General features: G+C 40.6%; 1 protein-coding gene across 13 annotated transcripts in view; it reads right to left on the bottom strand.

Moving 5' to 3' along the window:
- The window catches only part of KIAA1217 (KIAA1217 ortholog), a 508,293-nt gene that overhangs the window by 84,029 nt on the left and 398,304 nt on the right, over positions 1–25,960 (bottom strand). For 12 of the 13 annotated variants that reach the window (XM_074984884.1, XM_074984872.1, XM_074984878.1 and 9 more), the window contains 2 exons: positions 20,130–20,328; positions 17,152–17,245 (listed from right to left, as the gene is read on the bottom strand). In XM_074984884.1, the coding sequence (XP_074840985.1) occupies positions 17,152–17,245; positions 20,130–20,328 (293 nt within the window). Of the gene's footprint in view, positions 1–11,730; positions 12,063–17,151; positions 17,246–20,129; positions 20,329–25,960 lie in introns of those variants that run through there. The other variant, XM_074984883.1, reaches the window with a different exon arrangement.

Here is a 25,960-nt window from a genome sequence, read left to right as displayed (position 1 = left end):
GAAAAGCCCCTCCAAAAGCCATCCTTGTGTCTGAGGATGTGCTACATTACACACATCTACAATTCTGCTGACTTCACTGGCATTTTTCTCTGCTTCCTTACCTGTTACATTCATCCATCCATCAATCTAATATATCCAGTTTTCACTTACCCTGCTCTTTGCTGCATTTGTCACCTTGTTCTTCATTGCCTTTTCTCTCTGCCCTCATACTGCAACTGAGATCATATAACCAAAATGAGATACTTACAGTTTCTTGTGCCTTTCATAATTAGGTATCTCACCTAAGTTTTTGAAACCCATGCTTCCTCCTCTATCCTAGACAAGGCCTTAATCCCTCCATCCACTACACAGCTCTGGGAGAGAGAGAACAACTCCAAAGGGACGAGGAAGCTCAGCAGCAGCAGACTGGGAGCAGGGAGGGGTTCTGGTGGCTGGAGCTCAGAGTTTGCAGGAGATGGGACATGAGGAAGGAGAACGTATTACTTAAAGGGCTGACAATGGGACTACATGACCTAACCTTCCTTTCGATTTAAGGCCTATGAACTCTGACCTGAAAACTATCGGGAAAAATTTTAAACCATTTATCCAGGGTTAGAGTAGAAAGCACCTAGTGCCCACTGGAGCTCTGCAGAGCACAGAGAGTTGAACTTCTGCTGACATGATCGAGGGCTGCTAAGAGAGGCATGATTTAAAACTGCTCAATATTTTCTTGTTGTCAGGTTAAGTCTGTTTGGTTTACAGGAGCCACTGGAAGGCTCTGAAAGGCCAGCTGTGAAGAGCCTGGTAGTTTTCCACGGACTGAGAAGTACAAATCCCAGTGCTCATGTCTGCTCTGCTTTTTATCTGTTTGTTCTGTCTACCCTTTTCATGTGGTCTCTTATTCTTTAAATGAATGGAACTAAATGGGTAACATGCCTACTATGCCTCAACCCATGGTGCTTTGGAAATTTTCTCAGCACGCTGGAACTACTCTTGGATTTTGTTGCTGCAGTTTTGATGGCAGCTCACGGGTTCCAGACATGGAAGCCTTGTCTACTCTGGCTGCAGCATGCAGCGACCATGTAGCCATACACCACAGTGAAAAGCAAGCTGTAGCCTTACAGTGCTGCATAGGTACAAATGGCAGTGAAAGGCTCCAGCGAGGAGGTCAGCCTTTCTTTTTTTTTTTTTTTACTGCCTCCTCTCACCAAAGGCCTTTCCTGATGCCAGAGCTTTACACCCTGTGGGGAAAGGCAGGACCCTATACTGATCAAACCAGCAGCGTAGACAGGGGAGGCATCGCTTGAGTGTGTAGAGAGCTATGTAAAGCAATTCATTAAGGTTCTGGTGTGTCTTTACTCTATCCCCCAAAGCTGTGCCTTGCAGATTATGTACTTTATGCCCATGACAGGTGTGTAGTTCACATACTCTATGTAACACTGGTAAGCATGGACACAATTAAGAGGGAGGGAATGAACTGTCCACCATCTGGATTTTACCTTCAGCCACCTCCTAACCTGGCTTAAGGTCTCTACTCACCCAAATAAAGAACTATACCTCTCTCCTGTAGCTGACAATCACCCCCACACCGATACCAGCAGATCTAAAAAGAAGCATCTCTTCTTTCCCTGTCTCCATTCTCCTGCCTTCTCTTTTACCCATGTTTGTCTTCTTCTGTTGTATTTGCCTGAACTCCCAACTGACTTGCCAGAACTCCCCACACTGTAAGTCATTTGAGAATGTTCGGATTGTTATAATATCAGTGCCCTTTCTATCACCAGGGAAAAACAACTGTTTCAGCCACATGCAATTTTTACTGCAGAGATAGTAAATAAAGCAGGAGGACAAATGCCATGGGTGGTTATTGGAAGGTAAAAGCCTAAAACACACCACTGCAGTGAAAAAATCCATATACCATGATGGTGGGGAAGGAAGAGGGAAAGAAAATGCACTGTAGGTGGAAAGTAGGAAAGTGAGGCTGGGAAACTGTGGCAAGAAAAGAGAAAGACAGAGAGAGACACACGGTAGGCAGTCTGTGAGAGAGACCGGAGGTGAGAGACAGAAAGAGAGAGAATCTGGGGAATAAAGAGAGCCTAACAGATGAGTCAGGAGAGGGTTAACAGCTTGCCGAAAGACACAAAAATGGGAGAATTAGGCCTTGAAGAGAGAAATGGCAAGAGACAGAGGAAGATGAGAACATGAGAGAGAGATTTTTTGGGGGGAAAAAATGAAGTGAGAATGGAAGGTGAGAATGAAGAAACTGAAAGAGGATTACAAGCAAAGAATGCACAGAAATGCTCTTCAAGGCTAAGGAGATTTTGGTTTCCTGACTGCAGTCACAATGGATTATATTGTACCCACCCAGCAGAAAATAAAGAACAGGCGGGAGGAGAGGAAGAAATAACGACAGTGTCCAATTTAAGGCGGTGTGTTTTATTTTGTGGGGAGAGCCAATGATGGGGGATGGAGAAGAGAGGGTAGAAATGCATTATAGGCAAATTACAGCTGGGAATGGGATAAATGGGAACAGCTTCAGGCTCTTCCTGGCCTGAGAGTAAGGGCACAGGCAGCAGGGACATACCGACACTCCCTGCTACAGTTTGAGCAACGATCTAGCTCTTTTCTGCCTTGGAACAATAGCGTTTGAGTTGTGCTTTCAAAGCTACAAGTGACTTCCAGACAAGGCATAATGAACTCGCCTGGTTCTACTGGAGATGAGGCTGAAGGGGAAAAGCAACATGCTCCCCTTGCAAAACGACAAAGACCAGTGATGTTCTACATGTTGTAGTTCAGCGCAGTAGCCCAGACGCTCCATATGTGCATGACATCTGGGCACAGCGGGAATGGTTCCCAACTGAAAATGCTGAAACAGATGTTCCAGCATGTGTACAGGCATTTGTGGTTTAGTGAATATGCAACTGTTAATCCAATTCTGATCATTCAAGGACTTCAAAAGGTTCCAAGATTATGCAATGGCTGGATGAACTCGAATGAGCTCTCTGTGTGCATGAGGAAAGGCAAGTCACTGTCTTCTATACAAATGCTTGTGTCTAATGCCACTTCCAAAATACAATCCAACTCCAGACCACACAAACACGATTGCTGTCCTAATGGCACTTGTGGCACAGCTTACCCTTGTGCAGTGTCCCACCCAATTGTCTTTCAGACCAGGAGTATGGGGAATACAATTGTTTCCTCAGGGTAAAACAGGAATTCAATCTACAGGTAAGGGAAACACAGATGGTTTGCAGGAGCATTTAAAGAGATGGATAACAGTAACAAGGATGCTAATGCATTTAATTTCTTACCTAAATTAATTTCAGCTTGGAAGGTGTATCAGTCTAGCTTCATGTAGCATGCAGGGCTATAAATTTGAACTAGCCTGGTCACATATTCCCCGACACCATCTACATGGCCTTAGCTGTCAGTTACCATAAATTAGCTTTCAAGTGGGAGAGAGGAATGAGGCTGAAATCTTCTGTTGCTTTTAACATCCATCTAAGACATTCCAGTAGGTGCTTCCGGTCCAGCTGTGCTTATGACAAATGGAACACCATGTTCCAAAGACACGGATGCATGTAAGGGACGCAGAACATTCTGCTGCAACAAAATTGCACACAAGCATGGCTGAAATCAAGATGGACTGTATGGGATTTTTCTCCCTGTGACGGGGTTCAGGGATCCCCAAGCTCTGCATCCTGTCCGCAGGCAGGAGTGACGCTCACTCAGCAGGAGAACAGTGGGTTTATTAGCTGACAGTACACAGCATCTTACAGAAGAGTCAGTATAGCAGGCAGAGACAGCCAGTCCAATCCATGTTGGGGAGAGGAGGCCCCGGGGGGTCCCTGGAGCTGGGGCCTTGCCCCCTCCTTTGTCTCTCTCTCCCCAGCCCACACTAACTGCTTTCCAACTCCCAGCTGCGATTCAAACCCCCAGGTTCCACCTTCTCCTTTGTCTGCAGTCCAGAGGTGTCACCTGGTCACCTAGCTTACCCCCAGCAGCTCACCCTAACTTACCCCCACTTAGCTTACCCCAACACCCACACATACACACACATGTATGCCCCACTACATCACACTCCCTCACCACCAACTTTAATTTTGCCACGAGTGGTCTCCTTGGTACCAGACTGCATAATCCTACTGGATGACAAAGATAAACATCCAGATCAGCTAGCTGGACATGAGTTCATTTCTCAGTATTTACGAGTGTCTTTTATGGAGCTAAGTATCGGAGGGGTAGCCATGTTAGTCTGGATCTGTAACAGCAACGAAGGGCCCTGTGGCACCATATAGACTACCAGAAATGTTTTGAGCATGAGCTTTCTTGAGCACAGACTCACTTCATCAGATGCATCTGCATCTGATGAAGTGAGACCATGCTCACGAAAGCTCATGCTCAAAACGTTTCTGTTAGTCTATAAGGTGCCACAGGACCCTTCGCTGCTTTTATGGAGCTGTTTTCTTTTCCCACAAATAAACAGAATGTGAAAGTAAAACAAAAAAAAATTCATTTTAAACTACCAAATTTAACAGAAGTACTTTAAAGTTCACATTTTCTTCCTGAACAGACAGTACATTTCAGCCAGGAAATGTCAGGGTGTCATTGTGAAGGAAGAAAATACAAACACATTAAAACATAACATATTTCTATCCTAAAAATGCTGGATTTATATAATTATATCATTGGTTTGCCAATATCCACATTTAGCTCATCAGCATACTGTGGCCCACCCAAACCAAAAGCCATTTGTCTTTTTAGACTGAGGATATAAAAACGGTCACTGATTTTTGTAGAATTAAGGTAGGAACCCTTGAAATGTTTGGGAATTAGTGTTGTACTCAAATAGTTTTGTTTGTTTGTTTTTTTATTTTGCTTTTGTACTGTTGCTTTTAGATAGCATTTTAAGTACATAAACAAAAGTTGCCTGCTTTGTACAGAGGTAAAGCATTTCCTTCCCTTCTTCCTTAAAAGATCAAATGCATTGTCAAGATAATGCATACACTCACCATCAGTCTTGAAAGCCAAATCCTTAAAACCATTTTTGATTCCAGCACTTCCTTGGGGCACCACTGAACTGATGGATTCATCCAGTTTTTTTTTCCAAAAAAGGAAGAGTTTCAAGCATATACAGCTCTGGTACAGATCAGCATTTTTGTTTGGTTTAAATATGCAGTATATCAGCTTTCTGCCCTTTTTTGTTTTTTAAAGGAGTCCTGTGAGTCACTGATCTCATAAATCAGAATAAATGCATGGCTTCTTGACTCCCTGATCTACCACTCAGCTTCTATTTTTGTTCCATGTTTGTTGCTTTTTCTACTGTACCAAAGCCAAACAAAATTGAACAACCTCTTATGATTAAAAAAGAATAAGGAAAAGCATAACCTTCAAGTCTCATCTGGAATTATCAAATGACTAAGTCAAAGCATGTTTTCTATTACAGGAGTATGAAATAGGTTAGGATAAAAAACAGTAAAGCAGCAGCATATAACACAGTTTGTAGTTTAAATTCTATGCATATTTACACCTGCGACCTACTCTCGCCACTGAATAAGAACGCAACAGATAAAGAAAGTTTTATAATCAGCTCTATCTGCAGTCCTCATCTTTAGGAAGGAAAGGTCAGTGTATACCAATGAGTAACAATGGATCTACTAACCCCTTTCCTCATCCCATACAACAGTGCCCAGGAGGCCCCCAAGTAGCTGGGCTTTTTGTAATATACTACTATGAACCTGCTGAACTGGTCTGTTTTGCTCCGGGGGTGGTGTGTGTGTGTGTGTGTGTGTGTCTTACACTCCAATAGGAGAGGCCAGCATGTATTTGCATTAAGATCTCTCTTACCACATAAAGATAATTATCATCACAATCTCAAGAGTAATTGTTCTGTTACATGAACATTTATTCTCTTTCAACTTTCCTTGTGTTCAAAATTAGACAAACGCAAAGACAATCTAACGCACTGTGTACCATGACAAAGGAGTAATGAGACATGCAGGGGAGGTCTTAGTGCTCAACTAGCCTATTGAGTGTTTTAAGCATTTAGAGTTACCTGTAAGGGCCACCTGCAATATGCAATTATTTTAAAGTATCCCCAGAGTTTTGAAGACAATTTTGTTCAGACTTCAGTTGGAGATCACCTCTCCATTGCTACACAATTCTGCTAGTTCTTTGAGTGGTTACTGAAGGGAGGTTTCATTGCATACTGAATGTCCTGTAGTTCTGGGTCTCAGGAAAGAGACACTTTTGATGACAAACAGCACTTGGGAAGTTTGGCTCCCGTGGGACCTTCTGAGAAGAAACTTAACGCTACCGTCTGAAATCATGTTATATAAACACAGTCTAGACCACAGGATCCAATCATAGGCTATTAATAAAGGGACTTTTTTGGCTGCTTGGATTCTTTCACCATAAGAGATGGATAAAGTGAGTGTGTTGAGGAATTAGACATGCATCCAGAGATGTGCTGATGCACCAGCAAAGCATCCATTAAGAGCAGCTTAGACGGCTGGATGCAAAACTGCTTAGTTGGATGAACTAAATAATTAAGATTAAAAGTAGGGTTCCCCAGAGTGGAAGTTATCCACTTTGATTAAAATGGAGTGCTTGAGGAACCAATGCTACCCAATAACCTTTGCAGTCTGTGCAGCCACTTAATTTGCATGTTAAACTTCAGTCACATGCAAACTGTCAAAAGCCTAACAATACTTTTTCATACATTAAAGAAAGAGTCTGGATCCCAATAGCACACACCTTCACATGATGTCCTTTTGCCTACTGATTTTGATTTCTGTCTTGCTTATGCCAACACAGATTATTTTTACCCCACGTCCTGTGCGTATCCAAAAAAGGCCATTTTTACTGTTCAGATTTTCAGGAGTTCAGTCAGTTTTCTTCACTCCAGATTAGAACTGCTAGCATCTAGTCAAAGACTACAGATGTGTGCGTGTGGATTCTCCTAAAAGATCTGGAGTTGGGTCACTTATCCCTGATCCGCTCTGGTAACCTCTAATCTTTTAGAAGAATCCACACACATCTGTAGTCTTTGACTAGATGGTGTAGTCTCTACAGAAAAGAGCGAATAAAGACGAAGTAGGATATCTGTGCAATTTGGGACTTTGTCTGCTATGTTTGCATAAAGGAAAGCACTTGATCGAACAAAGAACTAAAGACTTGTTTTGAGCAGGGAACTCAGATCCTCCATAAAGAGATGTATTTCTAGATAATATAGTATGGAAGGATGCTAGGAACAGCTAAAGTGAAGTCCTGATTACATAATGCAATGTCAGGCTTAAAGAGAGAACTGTTCCCTCCAACTGGGCAGATGTCATACAGAGTACAATAAACTAAACGATCTCTGATGAGGCAAAGACCGATGTGCAAAGCCATATGGCAGACTGAAAGCCATCCTTGGGTTGGGTGCTATCCTGGCATTTTCTGAGTTCTCGTAAGAATCATAGAGTCATAGAATGCTAGGACTGGAAAGGACCTCAAGAGGCCATCAAGTCCAGCCCCCTGCCCTCATGGCAGGACCAAGTACTGTCTAGACCAGGCGTGTCCAAACTGCGGCCCACGGGCTGCATGCGGCCCTGGACAGCTAGTAATGTGGCCCCACAAGATCGTAAACTTTTAACATTATTATGTGATTTATATACATTAACTATATTATATATTTTATATGCAGCCCAAGACAATTCCTCTTTACTCAGTGCGGCCCAGGCAAGCCAAAAGGTTCGACACCCATGGTCTCGGCCATCCCTGATAGATATTTATCTAACCTGTTCTTAATTATCTCCAGAAATGGAGATTCCACAGCCTCCCTAGGCAATTTATTCCAGCGTTTGACCACCCTGACAGTTAGGAACTTTTTCCTAATGTCCACCCTAAACCTCCCTTGCTGCAGTTTAAGCCCACTTCTTCTTGTTCTACCCTCAGAGGCCAAGAAGAACAAGTTTTCTCCTTCTTACAACACCCTTTTAGATACATGAAAACCGCTATCATGTCCCCCCCTCAATCTTCTTTTTTCCAAACTAAACAAGCCCAGTTCTTTCAGCCTTTCTTCATAGGTCATGTTCACTAGACCTTTCATCGTTCTTGTTGCTCTTTTCTGGACCCTTACCAATTTCTCCACATCTTCCTTGAAATGCGGTGCCCAGAACTGGACACAATACTCCAACTGAGGCCTAATGAACGCAGAGTAGAGCGGAAGAATGACTTCTTGTGTCTTGTTCACAACACACCTCTTAATGCATCCCAGAATAATGTTTGCTTTTTTTGCAACAGCATCACGCTGTTGACTCATATTTAACTTGAGGTCCACTATAACCCCTACATCCCTTTCTGCCATACTGCTTCCTAGACAGCAACGAAGGGTCCTGTGGCACCTTATAGACTAACAGAAAAGTTTTGAGCATGAGCTTTTATGAGCAAAGACTCACTTCATCAGATGCTGGTCATGGAAATCCATGACCAGCTGCATCTGATGAAGTGAGTCTTTGCTCACGAAAGCTCATGCTCAAAACTTTTCTGTTAATCTATAAGGCGCCACAGGACCCTTCGTTGCTGTTACAGATCCAGACTAACACGGCTGCCCTCTGATACTTCCTAGACAGCCACTTCCCATTCTGTATGTGTGAAACTGATTGTTCCTTCCTAAGCGGAGCACTTTGCATTTGTCTTTATTAAACTTCATCCTGTTCACTTCAGACCATTTCTCCAGTTTGTCCAAATCATTTTGAAATTTGACCCTATCCTCCAAAGCACTTGCTACCCCTCCTAGCTCGGTATCATCTGTAAACTTAATAAGTGTACTGTCTATGCCAATATCTAAATCATTGATGAAGATATTGAACAGAACCAGTTCCAGTACAGACTCCTGCGGAACCCCACTTGTTATACCTGTCCTGCAGGATTGAGAACCATTAATAACTACTCTCTGAGTACGGTTATCCAGCCAGTTTTGTGCCCACCTTATCGTAGCCCCATCTAAGTTGTATTTGCCTAGTTTATTGATAAGAATATCATGTGAGACCATATCAAATGCCTTACTAAAATCTAGGTATACCACATCCACTGCTTCTTCCTCATCCACAAAGCTTGTTATCCTATCAAAGAAAGCTATCAGATTGGTGTGACATGATTTGTTCTTTGCAAATCCATGCTCGCTGTTCCCTATCAGCTTACCACCTTCCAAATGTTTGCAGATGATTTCTTCAATTACTTGTTCCATTATCTTTCCTGGCACAGAAGTTAAACTGATTGGTCTGTAGTTTCCTGAGTTGCTCTTATTCTCTTTTTTATAGATGGGCACTATATTTGCCTTTTTCCAGTCTTCTGGAATCCCTCCTGTCTCCCATGATTTTCCAAAGATGATAGCTAATGGCTCAGATACCTCCTCCATCAGCTCCTTGAGTATTCTAGGATGCATTTCATTAGGCCCTGGTGACTTGCAGACATCTAACTTTCCTCAGTGATTTTTAACTTGTTCTTATTTTATTTTATCTTGTAATCCTACCCCTTTCCCACCAGCATTCACTATGTTAGGCATTCCTTCTTCAGACTTCTCAGTGAAGACTGAAACAAAGAAGTCATTAAGTATCTCTGCCATTTCCAAGTTTCCTGTTACTGTTTCTCCCTCCTCACTGAGCGATGGGCCTACCCTATCCTTGGTCTTCTTCTTGCTTTTAATGTATTTATAAAAAGTCTTCTTGTATCCCTTTATGCCCGTAGCTAATTTGAGGTCATTTTGTGCCTTTGCCTTTCCAACCTTGCCCCTACATTCCTGTATTGTTTGCCTATATTCATCCTTTGTAATTTGTTAGCATAAGCCTCCTCATTTACAAGTAGTTGGTTTCTGACAATGGCAGACACAGCCATCAGTATGTTTATAACCTGCCAAAGCGTTAGTGAATTCTAGCAATGTCTGACTCTGACACATACAATGGAAATGGAAGTAAATAGCCACACTATTTCAAACTGACTTGCCAAAAGCAAGAGCTGTGAAAGAGTAAAACCTCCAAGGAATGGGAACTGGAAAACCTTCTGCAAAAGTAGGCAGGTTATGAATATGGGAAGCAACTAACAAACATACATTTAGACCCAACTATTTTGGATCTTAAAATAAACCCAAACCCAACCCTCATGTCCTTATTAAGTGAAAACTCCCATTGAAGCCAATGGGACTTCTGCCCAAGAAGGTTAACTTCATAGTTGGGCTTTGTATTAGGCACCTGACCCCCAGACTCAGTCACAGGCCAACAGAAGATTTGAGTTCCTTTAACATAATGCTATGTGGCTTACCTAGGAGGCATACTGATATGCTCCACAGTAAGCTGTTTGCAATGTCAGCCAGAAAGAGAGGACTTCAGAAGGAAATAAAATCACTTTAAGTGTGTCATGATGGGAGTGTGGATCTCCGAGTTTACAAAAAAAACTTACTGGGGATTTCCAGATGACAGGCTTGTGATATCTTCATCTAAATAGAGAGTAATTAATAACTAGTAGGCATCTGGTATTTGCAGAGTGGGTGGGGTATATTCATAGAACCACAGAACACTAGAACTGGAAGGGACCTATTTCTAACCCAGTTTATGTGGGCTAAAATGCTCCCCCCCCCAGAGCAAGTTTGATATTATTTAATGTAAAAATAAGTAAGTAGAACCTGGTTTCAACAGAGCCTTTATATGCTTTGGCAACTTTTTAAAATGCTACTTTTAGATTGGTGATATATTACAAAATCTACATGATTATATAGGACATGAATTATATTCTTTCAAAATAAATATAATTTAACAAAGGCATATTATCACCTAATTACTTTAAAAGCCACACTGAGATCTCCATCCAAACACAGCTCAGGATCTGTACATTCAAACAGATAATTTTGTATGTGATAGTTGAGATTTATATTTTGTTTTTTCACAGCTAAAAACAAAAATGAACTGATTCTTGATCGATAGACAATAATCCCTTCTCAATAATCCATGGCTCAGTGGTTCCCAACCTTTTCACAAATGTGGACTGTGAATCATCCCCCCAACCTGTTTGCAGACACACCAAACCATTCATGGACCCCCATCAAAGCTAATTCTTGCCGCTATATATGAAAAAGAAAACCACAACATAGATTTTTGGGCAGCAATTAATAACATCATTGGAAGATATTTAACTTTGCAATTCATTTAAACCTTATTTTCTAAGATAATTTTTATTTATTTTATAGACCCCTTGCAATACCCTTGCAGATCCATAGGGGTCTGTGGACCCCAGGCTGGGAATCATTAATCTAGGTAATTTTATGGGGATATCTCCCATACCATATATAAGGCACATGAAAGAACAAGCACAGATAAATTTACTACATTTCATCACAGTTTGATTAGACACAGCTACCTCTCAATGGCTCCTTCCCTACAGCTGCATAAATAACTGACAGTTTAGTGACAGCTCATTCATTAAAAATAGTAAAACTCATGTCACAGAACCAATCCCAGAGCATCAGATACGATATCTATACATTGTGTTGAACTCTCAAATAAATTTCAAATGACAAGCTAGAAAAATAATGGAATTATTACTTTTAATATCCAAATCTTAAATGAGACATAAAGCCTAATTTTGGTAGTCAACAGGAGAATTTAAGCAAAAAAAAAAGCTACCATTGGCCTCTGGATTAAATCCCCAGTTATTCTTAACGTATCCTTTATAGAATACCCCTTTTTTTAAGCTATTCACTCTGAAGAGACTTCTTACCTTACATCTTTTGGTGAACTCCTTTTCTAGAAGCATCTGGCAGGTATCTGAACACAACAGCACTTTCAGCTAAGATTGTCTTTACATTTTCTTCAAACTAAACTTTTGCTTTTGTTTTGCGAGAAGAAACTCTTAGATAAGGCATTCGAACTAAAACATCAGCAGCCTCTCTGTTCAAGAGATTTCATGGACATTCACAGGCTTTGCTTCTACCGTCCAAAAGTTAAGTCTGAGCAAGAAAGGCATTTTTCCTGTCCCGGAAATCAGGATAACCAAAACCAATGCTGAGCTAATGAGAAATGTTTCTTCCATGTGTTCTGTTTGGCAGACACTGCAAGTCATATCAAGGAAACACATGATGTTTATAAATACAGTATGGCTCATGTTGTCATAACCTCTCAATGACAAAAAGAGTGCTAGAAAAAGCAGGCTGCAAACAGCAGGAAAGATGATATTTGTATTGTTTAGAATTTCTGTATATATTCACTTTTTTTCTGAAAGAAAAAGTTTTTTAGCCAAGGGAGTGCATGCAACTTACAAACATACTATGGTATTCCTATTGTTATCATGCATTCAAACAACTAATATTTGCTTTCAGGTTTATGAGCTACAATCTGTGCAGATGCCTATATTGCAGTTATAGGGTGTGATTACAGTTCAAGTAAATATATCCAGGCTCGCTTTCATTGAGTTGGCTCAGGTCCTGGAGCATGGAAGCCACAGCAGAGCGCACTTCAGCATGCCTGTACAAGACTGCCCAAGAACTATTCACAGGTCCAGTGTGCACTGCAATACAAACTGCCTGAGCCTGCTATGTGAAGAAGGGGGGTTCAAGTACAGAGCTGTCTTTTTAAACCCTCCCACCTATCTGGTTTTAAGGGCATGTCTCAGAGTTACCATGCTGGCACCTTCTGCGGTAGTTTGAACTCTCCCTTCAGCTCCCCCACCAGCTATAAAGCATCACTATTCCCTTCATTCGCTCAGTCAGCCAGCTAAATCCCCCTCTCTCCTCACCCCCACTTAATGGTGTGGTGCAGTTATTCTGGTAGCTAGGTTAGAGCTAGTTCAGTATACTTTTAAGTGTGACTGCAGTATGGACATACCCGAAGACCGTTACAAAAAAATCATGGAGTGGTGAACAATTTTGGCAAGATTAAGCACAAAAAGTTAAAAAAAAAAAATTAATGGCCTGAAGATTTTTAACTAGAACAAAACCCAGTGAAATCTGGATTTCTTTGGTTGAGCTATCCCAAGAACTCAAAGCGTGATCTTGCATTTGTAATCTCTGTGTCTTTCTTAAAAAGGATGTGAAAGATTTTTAAATAAAGGACTAGGGCAAAGCCGAGAGGCACAGATCAGAACATGGTGCAGACAAACGCCCCTCTGAGGGATTCATTTCTTAAAGACGGAACTCTAGATTCTTATAAAGAGGATAGGAAAGATGTTGGTAAAGAACAGCTTGGAGTTAGAGAGGGACGGGCATGTTTAAAAAGTGCACTTTCACACGAATGAGAACAACTGAACATTGACAACATGTACAAATGTAACTACTAATGGGTGAACTCTATGGCCTGTCTTAAGCAAGCATAATCAAATAAAGTAAAAATGTCACATGAAACCGTGCCACAGACTCTCCATGGATAGACATTCCACATTTGAGCAATAATAGTAGAGCAATGGGAATGCACTTTGGACCACCTGACCAGAATGTTGAAAATGATTGTGAAACATCCAGGAAGAGCAGAGAGTGCAAAGGAAGAAAATGCAGTAATAATGGGAGATTTCAACTATCCCCATGTTGGCTGGGCACATGTCACCTCAGGACACGATGCAAAGATACAATTTCTTGGCACCATACGTGACTGCTTCTTAGAACAGCTTGTTCTGGAACCCACAAGGGGAGAAGACATGCTTGAGTCATTACTAAGGGGAGCACAGGATTTATTCCAGGAGACCATTATAGCTGAACTGCTTGGTGATAAAGGCAATTGGATTGATCACCCTTGTATCAGTGACAAGAGCCAAAGAAGCCCACCTTCACAGCATTTAACATCCAAAGGGGGAGCTATGCACAAATGAGAAAGCTTGTTAAGCAAAAATGAAAAGAAATGATGACAAGAGTGAAATGCCTGTAAACTGCGTAGAGACTATTTAAATTTACTGCTAGACAAAGAAACAAAAATACAGCTTAAGAACCTATGAGACTTTGAGCTAGTGATACTCAGTTTGTGTGTTTTGGTATGTGATGTTGGGAATTTGTGTCTGAATGGCTATTAAGCTTACATTTTTGAGTCTCACTGCCTGTGTCTACACTACGTCTCTACTTGGGAAGGAGGATGGTAATTAGGGTGTTGGAAGTTTATTAATGAAGTGCTGCGGTGCATATGCAGGACTTCACTGAGCAAATTCCCCCCCGCCCACAGCACCTTCGAAGCGTTAAACTTCGACGTGCTGGCTCACATCTAGCCACGGCTCATCCGCTGGTACTTCCAAGTGGAGTAAAGGGACTTCAAAGTACCCCGGGCACTTCGAATTACCAGCGGGTGAGCCACAGCTAGACGCGAGCCGGCGCTTTGAAGTTTAACACTTTGAAGTTGCCGCAGGGAGGAATTTGCTTAATGAAGTGCTGCCTATGCACGGCAGCACTTCATTAATAAACTCCCAACACCCTAATTACCATCCTCCCTTCAAATTAGGGAGGTAGTGTAGACAAGCCCACTGTCTATTGATATTAAATAATTATCTGATCCCTGCCATAATGTCACATAACTGAAAATTTAAATAACAGAAATAGGAAAAAAGTTTGAAAATAAACATCGGTATTATTCATTGACATTATAAAAACAAATGCTGAATTCTGCCAATCCTAAGTATAACACAAAGAATGTGTGACAAGATTGGCCTTCCTTTCAAGTTGATTCACATTTCAAAAGTAATCTCCTTACAACAGCCCAAGCAATAATTGTTTTATCCCTATATTAAATGAAACAGAGGGTTGCTAGTGCCAAGGATTGTGCTCACAGTAACTACTGCTTTCTCCTCTCCCATTTTAGTGAAGTCAGTTTCAATTTATCTAAGCACAGATGCAACTATGCTGAGGACAGGAAGACTGGACTGATAGATTTCCCATCCACACCTACTTCATATCCTACATCTCTCTGCCTCAATGCAGCTGCAAAATGAACGCAGCCTTACACTTGCATTCTCGCTCTCCACTGTATATATTCATGTGGTCACACCCATAAACAACAAAACACACAAGCAGATGTTTCTCTGCAGGCTTCACCAGCATCCTGAACACTGACTTCAAGGGACTTCCTCTCAATCTGGAAAGGTAGTTGAGTCACCCATCCAGGGCCTGACCAAAACCAACTCTGCTAACTTGTGAGATCTAAGAGCGCTTCCCCATAAATAACAGACCAGTGAATGACTATTCTTGGGAGATGTGAAGATTTTGACTGGGACAACACACACCCACAGAACCACCTCAGAGACTAGAGTGGGACATGGCAAAATAATTACAGAATCCTAGAAATTCAGGGTTAGAAGAGACCTTAAGATGTCATCTAGTCTAGTCCTCTGAACTAGCACAGAGGGAACCACCTTTATTTTTGAATGATGCACTACTTTGACCACACGGAGACAGTTTAGCCCTACAGAGTATGTAGCACTTGGAATAATCTTAATGGCAAAATTCTACACTCTAATGTGAACAATACAAATTGTAACCAACATTTTTACAGACTGCCAACATTTGTATTTAAAAACACTTCACTAGATAGGAAATAACTGAAACAGGGTCAAAGAAGTAATTCAGACTGCTGACAGTTTTATTTTGGGTACACATTAGCAAAATATGTCTGAATACTAGTGTCTCTCTCTCTCTCTCTCTCTCTCTCTCTCACACACACACACACACGCACACACACACAGAGTAATATTTAGCATCCTTTTCTAATCAGACATCAATTTAGGGCTAATGATGTGATGTCAATGCATTTTTGTTACAAGGGGTAGCATTACTAGAGACACCAAAAATGTACCCTGTTCTAGAATATAACTGATACATCTGGTAACGGGTCCATAGGAGTCAGTAACATTGCAGGATTCTCAGCACCTTGCAATAAACAAACAGCCATTTATCAGCTCAGCCCATAAATTAGCTACTACCATTTTGTATACACTTTTTAACATGCCATGAGATGAATCATCAGATAATTGGATTTTCTGGCCCATCAGAGAGATTATTTTATGACATTTTAAAATTCAAACATCCAAAATAATTATAGGAGAGGTGACTGAAAATACTGCAGGAAAAAAAACAATTACCACAACCCTCCTGAAACAACAATGCCCTACCCCATTACAATGGTAAAAGTGCTTAAATATAATCAAAACAAAAAATCAAAGTACTATGACAGACACAAAAGAAATTGTGAAACCAAGAACGAGATGCACAATTATAAGTTAATATTTTTTCTGGAGTTCCTCAGAATATTTAACATCTGCTTTGCAGCATGTACAAGTTACTAAAAACCAAGCAGCACACCTGTTAGTAAATGAATCCCATCTTTGACCTTGAAAGCTTAATATGATTTTATTATTTCCCCTATATTATGTTTAAACAAAAGAGAAAACAACAAAGGTAACTCTCAGAAGCTTTCTGGGCAAATTCAAAGGCAAAGATTTCACCTGACCAAAGGTTACTAAATTTATGGTATTTTTCACAGACATACAAAAATAGATGCTCTTTTCAAAATTAAAAAGCATATATTTATTCTGAGAGCGCCATTTATGAAGCTACATCAGGAGACCTGGAGCTAAACTGGAATGCTTATGAAAATGGTGTTGCAAGTTGCACTAGGAACAGAATATAGTAGACCCCTGACTTACACAGTCCCTGTGCAACTCCACCTAAGTCCAATTTTGCATTACTCAGCGAAGCCAGGAAACTGACCAGCGCAGCAGCGCTAGACAGTTTTCTGTCTCCTGTGAGCGGTGCAGAGCTGGGAGCCAGGCTCCAGCTCCCTGCCACTCACAGATGTGGGGAAATTCTGCTGCCATTTCAGTTTTTTACTGTGAATGAATAAGGAATCAGAGAGTTGTTACTTACAGTCAGTGTATTTTTTGTGCTGGTACTTGCCTGTACTGAGTATCAGCTCCTGGGTAGGAGCCACGGAAATTGGCTTGGGGGTGAGGGACAGGGAGCCAGCTCAGTACCAGCTCTCTTTTTTTCACCACAAAAGCACTGCTTAGAGTAAATAGTGACAAAGTAATAGATCAGAACATGAGTTAGTAGCATGAATCAGTGAACTCCTCTTGTGACACGTGTGTATCCATACTATGTATGTTAGTGTAAACATTTCACATGGAAAACAAGAGATAAAATAAAAATTAATATAACTCAACTCTGGCACTTACCCTTAAATCTCCATTCACAGTTCTGGATGTCTGATTAAATGCATGTGCAGGGTCTTTGTTGTAAACTTTAAGGAAAGATCTGTCCTGGATGTTCCTGGAATCAAACACATCAACAACAATAGTAGACAAAGTAAGTTTTACTTTAGATACTACCTTGACTTGTCCTAAGGATTCAAGCAACAGACAACAACCAACATCACAACATTGCTATAACTAACCAAAAAAAAAAATCCCAACCCTATGGCTATAAAATAGACAAACATACATTACAAAAATACCTACTTCAGTTCTCTTTCCCATGAGAAGTATTGTTTCAGTTTAGTGCCACAAACATCAGGTGGCACTGAGTTTCTTTCAAGATCCGGGTCACAGAGTGAAAACAGTTTGCAAGATAACAAAGCTCCAATATTTACAATGCACTTTAGGGTTTAAGTTAATATTTAAATGTTTTATTGTGTTCCCTCCTCAAACACACAATCCTCTGCCATTCTAATGAGCAAAACTCAAAAGAAAAGCTCTCTTTTGAAATTATTCTTGAGGAAAATGTAACTTATAGTTACACTACCCATACCGATAAAAAGAACGCATCAGTAAGTATAAAAACAAACTTTTATGCCTCCAATCTTTCATAAAGCTTTCCTTAAAAAAAAAAATAGAAAGCACAGCTTTGATAAAAGCACATACAGAATTTTGATGCGAGTTTTAGAAGAAAACACCAACTGATTTTCAGCTTAACAAATACAATCTTGTCATTCATGAGGTTTTTTATAAACTAATTTATACAGACAACAATCAGATGACAGACATTTCACGTTAGTCTCAAAGCCTAGCTTACAATAATTTCAAAGATTAGAAATTTGCACTGAGTTCTACTGATTTCTTGCTCATTTCTAATCAGCAACAATGTAATTAATGTCCTTTTAACACTGATTCCTTTCATTTCACAGTAGCAATTTCACAAGATTTTGCAGACAAGGCTTGAATTCCTTTTCTACAGATGCACCTATAAATTTAGTGGACTGATCTTAATCCCTGGAATTACCATTTAAAAAAAAATGAAGTCAAGGATTCTTGAGCTGGTCTAATTTCTCTCTTTTAAAGTCATATTACAGTCAGTGATTTCTACAAATCTGTAACTAGTCAGAACTTGCACTACTGCCCTAGATTTCAAGTAGTCTATTATAAAAAACCACACAGTTTAACAGACAGATCAGTCCCATCTTTTTGTGAAATGTATGGTTAATAACTTTGGAGTTGAGAAGTAGAATGTACATGAAAACACCTGCTTTGTAGCAAATTTATTTATTTAAATTTACTTATGGCAGCATAAACTCTTCTATGTCTTACAAATATGAAATTTTAGATAACATCAATACCTAAAAGGGCAAAGGATCTACATTTAGAGAGTGAACAATTTGGGAGCAACATTTACTGTCTAAAGCTCAATAATATTCAGAGGCAATAGTAAAGATGTTACACATAAGGTAAGGACAAAATTCTGCTTAGATTCTGTGAATCAAAACTACAGAAATCTGCTCTCTGTATGGTTGTGGAATTGTTTTTGGTTAATGTGTTTTTGAATGCAAGGAAATCGCTCTCAATTTCCAGTTCACAAGTTATGCCGCCATTTACAGAGGCAAGGTGGGTGAGGTAAAATCTTTAATTGGACTAAACTTAATGTACTCTCTTTTCCACATCTAAAATGATAGTTGTGAGAGGTTAATCAACTAATGTCAAGTTCGGTTTAAAAATATGCTCCATACTTATCTTGTATAAATATGACAGCTTGAAATAAACTAGTGTTTTGAAGCAACATAGTAAAATACAACACATTTGATCTATGAATTGAGTTATATTTCGCATCATACCTCCAATTTACTCCACCTTAAACTTTTCTGGGAACAGGTACACATTTTTGTATTTTTTTAATTTGCACATCTGTTTTGCGTTTGCTATTTGAGTGGAGTTAGAGCCAAATTTTTTTCCTTCTGTCCCTCTCTCTCTTTTCTGTTTCACCCCTGTGATTTTGTGTCTGTTTTAATATTTAACATGTACTACCTCATGAACAGTCTGGTATAAATGGATGCCAGATATCCCTGCACTATTTTTCACACCATAATAAGGTCTGTGACCAGCAATGTGGTTGTACAGACTGTGCACACAAGCCAGTGGGAACTTCTTGGTGGGATTATGGATTAACATGCTAATTGTTGTGCTCCAAAGGCACAGACTGCAATTGATGTCAGAAGTTCAGGGCTTAAGAAACATAGTTGAGCAGCTATTCCACCCCACAGAAGGCCTGCACGTATATATCAAAGCAGGACTTTATAGTATTCTTTGTATGCAATTTTGGCTGAGCTCATAAATAAATAAATAAATAAATGTATTAATGTAGCACCTAGAAGCAGTGGCCGGTACTCAATTGCCCAGCCCAGATGGAAGCTAAAGCCACAGCAGGTACGCTCCAACTTCTGCCCCTGGCACAACAGATTGCATGCAGTGGTAGATCATAAATAGCAGAGGTCTGATCCAGGACACTCCTTTTCCATCCACACTGTGCCCCAGAAAACCCATGATGCTTCTTCCACCTTACATCAGTCTTTCTGCCAGCAGATATAGGGATGTGTTTTAAGGCCACTTTGCGAATTTGGCCTAGATGTTCATTTTATGTTTAATATTTCAAATATACGTATTTTGGTAAAAGCTCAATAAAATATTAACTCTAAAAGCTAACCAACCTTACCTGTCTTGCATGAATTTCTATATAAGTTATATGATATATAAGTGGCTTGTGCAACAGATGTGGTACCTATAGCTTACAGCCCATGTCAAACTGCAAAAACCCAAAATTACTCAGACACCACTGAACTTGCCTCAATGTGTCAGACCTGATATGTGCAAGATATTTATCAGCTTAACTCTTTTTCACGCTATTGATGCACCACAGGAAAAAAAAACATAGTTCGGTGTTTGCCTACCTTATATCATTGAGTTCATAGTATATATTTCTGCTCTCATCCTTGATGTAAATGGCAACACTAGGAGACTCCAGCATTTTCATAGTCAGCTGCTGGGGGAAGGCACTTACGAAGAGGGCACGAATAGTGTCTGTGCTTGTAATTTCATTCGGCATCCTTAACTGTTTTGTTTCATCTCCATACTGAAGATATAAAACTCCTAAAAGTAAAATATAATTGAAGATTTTAGAAACAAAAAACTGGAACAAACCTTGATTCCAAAGTCCATAAAGAACACACCTCAAACACTTAGCTCCATATGGCTGTAGCCCCACTATCTGTCACTTTTGGAAGGGGGATCTAAGTTACAGCCATTTGAAAATGCAAACGAGGCACTCTCATGCGTATGCAGCGCCTCGTTAGAATAATGGTGGCTGTGTTAATTTTGAAGCTGCAACTTCAAAGGGCTGACTGGCACTCTAGCCGCAGGTGCTTTGAAATACATGCCCAACTTCAAAATTCCCTTACTCCCAAAATGAATTGGAAGTAAGGGAATTTTGAAGTTGGAGCATACTTTGAACGCCTGCCGTTACACTGCTGGTCAGCACTTTGAAGTTAGCAGCTTCAAAATTTGTGTGGCCACTATTATGCTAATGAGGCATTGCATATGCATGGAAGTGCCTTACTTGCATTTTTGAACAGCCATAATTTACATGCCCTTCCAAAAGGGAGGAGTAGTGTGGCCACAGCCTACTAGGCTAAGCAAAGCTAGATGTCTCTCTCTCTCACACACGCTTTACTGTCTTATGGATATTGAGTATTTGCACTGATACCACACAATTGTTCCAGAGCAGCATGTTGTTGTGAACCATCTGTTTTACTTTTCTTCAGTTAGATCAAAAGTTTACATTAGAAGAACTATTCTTAAATCATGGGAATTTTTCTGTCAGCCCAGGGAAAAATTAATCCTTGTATGACTTACATTCTTTTATGAATAAGCTCCCCATTTCTGCAAGTCTAATTTTATCAACAATTTATTTATAAAATTGTAGATGAAATTCATAGTAGGAACACAGCCAAAATCCCTAAAAAGCCAGCTAGCCTGAATATCAAACACTTTAAGTTTTACTGTTTCGGTGTGAAGTGATTTGTAGTCTTAATAGTCATTTCTAACACATTATGGCATAACATAGTATCATGGAGATTTAGGACTGGAAAACATCTCAGGAGCTCATCTAGTCCAAACCCCTGCTCAAAGCAGGACTGATCCCAACCAAATAATTCTAGCCAGGACGTTCTCTGGGCTGGTCTTCAAAGCCTATGAAATGGGAGGTTCTATCACTTCCTAGATAACCCATTCCAGTGCTTCATCACTCTCCTAGTGGAATAATTTTACTTACTATCCACCCTAGACCTCCACAACTGCAATTTGAGACCATTGCTGCTTCTTCAGACATCCGCCACTACTAAGAATAGCCTAACCCAGGGGTCCGCCACCTGCAGCTCCAGAGCTGCATGTGGCTCTTTCAGGACTTCTGTGTGGATCCCAATGCTATGATTGCAAAGATTAAAAAAAAGCCCCGATTATTTTTGATAAACAATGAATGTCCAAAAGCCCAAATGAACAACTTGTATTTAAAGAACAATGATATGGGATCTCAAAATGTTGAATAACTCTTCCTAGCATCCTCCAGACAGACAGAAGGTTCAGGAGTCAAAGTCGGGAAGGCAGTGGTACAAACACACACACATGGTGAGGAAACAGAATATGTAATAAGTTTGTGACTGTCCTGCAGTAAACATGTATCACATTACAAATTATTGTGCACGAGCTGTTCTTAAAATGGGGTGGCAAAAAGTATGGTTTGACATTATTTATTAAGAACCATCTCATATTCACATGCATTGTGGCTCTTGAATTATTGAGTTTTTTACTGAACTGGAAAAAAAATGTCTCCTTGCTATTCTGCTTACTGAACATGGGCCTTGCCCCATCCTCTTTGGAAACCCCCTTCAGTCAGCTTAAACCTGCTGTCAAATCCCCTCTCCCTCATTCTTCTCTTCTGCAGACTAAATAAATCCAGGTCTCTCAGCCACTCCTCATACACCATGCACACCAGCCTCCTAAGCATTTTTTTTTGCCCTCCACTGGACTCTATAATTTGTCCACATAATTTCTGTAGTGGGATACCCAAGACTGGATGTAATGCTCCAGAGATGTCCTCACCAGTTGCCAAAGAGAGGAGATTAATGACTGACCTGCTGGTAATGCTTCTACTAAGGCAGCCCAATATGGTGTTAGCCTTCTTGGCAACAAGAGCACACTGCTGAGTCATAGCCAGCTTCATGTCTACTGTAATCACCAGGTCCTTTTCTGCAGAACTGATGCTTAGCCAGGAGCTCCCCAGCCTATAGCTGTACATGAAATTCTTCCATCCTTAGTGCAGGTCTCTACACTTCTCCTTTCTGAACCTCACCAGATTTCTTTTGGCCCAATTTCCCAATTTGTCTGGGTCAATCTGGACCCTATGCCAGCCCACTCTGGACCCAGCCCTCCTGTCCCCCTCATTTAGTGTCATCTGCAGACTTGATCAGGTTGCAATCCATCTCATCATCCAGATCATTAATGAAGATGTTGAATAAAACTGACCCCAGAATCAACCCTGGGTACCTTACTTGATACTGGCTGACAATTATACTTTGAATCATTGATCACAACCCACTGAGCCTGATGATCTAGCCAGCTTTCTATCCACCTTACAGTCCATTCATCCAAGCCATACTCTTTAACTTGCTGTCAAAAATACTGTGAAAGACCGTATAAAAAGCTTTGCTAACATCAAAATATGTTATGTCTACTGTTTTCCATGTATCCAAAGAGAAAGTCATCACAGAAGGCAATCAGTATGGTCAGACATGACTTGCCCTTGGTGATTCATGTTGACTGTTGATAATCACCTTCCTCTCCTCCAAATATTTCAAGGCGCATTCATCTGCATCATGATTTTTCCATTGTCTGAGGTGAGGCTGACCAGTCTGTAGTTCCGCAGATTTGCCTTCATCACTTCTATAAAGATTGTCACTAAATTTACTTTTTTCCACTTGTCTGGGATTTCCCCTGATTGCCATAATTTTTCACCCTACACATGTGAATGTGAAAACTTATGGCAATCGGGGAGAATCATGTGATGCATTCACATCAGCCAATTTTCTCAGCACCCTCAGATGCATTAGACCTGACCCCATGAACTTGTGCATGTCCAGCTTTTCTAAATAGTTCCTAATCTGTTATTTCCCCATGGAGGGCTGTTCATTTCCTCCCTACACTGTGCTGGCAAGTGCTGCAGTCTGGGAGCTGACTTTCTCTGTGAAGACTGAGGCAAAAAAAAAAAAAAAAAGCCCAAAGTACGTCCACTTTTCCCACATCATCTGTTAATAGTTTGCTTTCCCCATTCAGTAAAGTTCCTACAATTTGGGTAGCTCTGGATCTGGTCATTCTGGCCTTTTTCTTTATGATAATATACCTGTAGAAATCCTTCTTGTTATCCTTCACATCCCTTGCTAGCTGCAATTATGCTTTGGCCTCCCCGGTTACATCCCTGCACACCAGCTCAATATTTTTATACTTGTTTCTTTGTCATCTGACCAAGTTTCCACTTCTTGTAAGAGACCTTTTCGTGTTTAAGGTCACTGAAGATTTCTCTGGTAAGCCAAGGCGATCACCTGGCATATTTGCTGCACACTGGGATGATTTGTTCCTAGGCCCTGAATAAGGCTTCATTAAAATACTGCCAGCTCTTCTGGACTCCTTTCCCCTTCATACTAGCCTCACAGGGGATCCTGCTCATCAGTTAACTGCAGGAGGCAAAGTCTGCTTTGCTTAAAATGCAGAATCCGTAGACTGCTGCTCTTCTTTCCTTCTTGGGTCAGGATTCTGAATTCAACTATCTCGTGGTCACTGATACCCAGGTTGCCACCTGCATCTACTTCTCCTACCAATTCTTTACTGTTTGTGAGGAGCAGTCAAAAGGACCATGACCCCCAACTTGGTTCCTCCAGAACTTACACCAGGCAATTGTCTTCAACACTCAACAAAAACTTCCCAGGTTATCTATGCACTGCTGCATTGCTCTCCCAGCAGATGTCAATTTGATTGAAAGGAAGAATCTGAGTCTCATATAGGTAGATTTCTAGATATCACTGCCTAAAGGAAACCTTCCGATAATCTAGTTTAGCTTTGTGCTTAACACAGACCATGAAGCCTCATGCAGCAATTTCTGCCTTAAACCTATAACTTTTGGTTGACCTTGAATACTTCTTTTGGAAGGGTATTTAGTCTTGTTAAACACTTCAAATTACAGAGAACTACTATCCATGGTAAATTGTTCCAACAATTATCTATCCTCACGGTTAACACTGCACTTTATTTCTAGTCTTCGTTTGTCTTGCTTTAGTTTCCAACTAGTAGATTTTGTTACATTTTTTTCTGCTAGATTAATGAACCATCCACTATCAGAAATCTTTTTCCTTACTTATGTCATAGGGGATCATATCCAGGACACCTCTTAAATCTCTCCTTGATGAACTAAACAGATTGAGCTTCTTACATCTCTCGCTACCAGGCATGCTGACCTGACTTTTTTCTTTGAGTGAATGTCAGTATTTTGCACTTACATGCTGCACTGCCTTTCATCAAAGGATCTCAAAAGAAACTGACTAATTAATTATGTCCAACAATATTCCCCTCAGGTAAGCAACTATTATATTTATTTTATAGACAGATGCCATCCTCTACTTGCAATTTCTCATATTTTCTCCCATTGGTCCTTACTCACTACAGGTGAGATTGTCACTCCCACACCATCTCTCTTGTACTAGAGTGACATAAAAGGGCATGAAAAGCCTTGAATCTGGGCAGTGATTTTCCCCAGGGGAGGAAATCAGGAAGAAAGACATAGGCTGCATCTACACTATGAGATAAATTTGAATTTATTAATATTGATTTTGGAATTCTGGAATTTAGAAGTTCACACATGACCATCCTCACCTCTTCATGTGCTCCTCACAAAGTCGACTTATTGCTGCCATACTCAACTGGCAAACATTGACTGTTGCAGTAGTGCATTGTGGGAACCTATCCCACTGTTCCCTTATCCCCGTAGCATTCTGGGTATTTTTGCTGGTGTTTGCATTTTCCTCATTCCCCTTCCATGGTAAGCAAACATCCATTTTTCCCATTGGAAGGAAGGGAAAGTAGGGCATCCACAGAGATGGGAAAGAAGTTTATGGAAATGTCTTTCTTCTGTACCTGAATTCTCAACTGGCCATCCACTGAGTGCCCCTCCTTCCATGATTGCATGCAATCCCTGAAAATAACACAGGGACCCTGCAAAGCTTGAAGAAGGAGAAGACAGGAAAGTTTTTGAAAGAGGGTTGCTGAAGGGAGAGTCTTTAGCTTTCCGGTGCACAATAAGGCTTCTGTGCACAGGCTGTTCTGTTCTCAACTGGCCATCCACAGAGTGTCTCCCGTCCTATGATTACATACAATCCTTGAAAACAGTACAGGGACCCAGACTGTATTCTCAAAGTTAGAAGAAAGAGGATAAAAAGTGTAGGGAATAAGATTTTTGACTTCCCTCTTCATTATGCAGACACTGCCAACGTGAGTGACGGGAGCGATATCCCTGAAAAGCTTGAAGAAAAAGAAGATAGAAAAGTTTTTCAAAAAAGGGAATTTCTGAGGGGAGAGTCTTTGGCGGTCCAGTGCACTATAAGGCTTCTGTGCAACGGCTGTGTTCTCAACCGGCCATCCACTGAGCGCCCCCCTCCCATGCACTATAAGGCTTCTGTGT

Source organism: Carettochelys insculpta, chromosome 2, assembly GCF_033958435.1.
Source record: "Carettochelys insculpta isolate YL-2023 chromosome 2, ASM3395843v1, whole genome shotgun sequence".
NCBI lineage: Eukaryota > Metazoa > Chordata > Testudines > Carettochelyidae > Carettochelys > Carettochelys insculpta.
The sequence above is the reverse complement of the archived record's forward strand: the minus strand, read 5'-3'. Positions and strand labels throughout refer to the sequence as shown.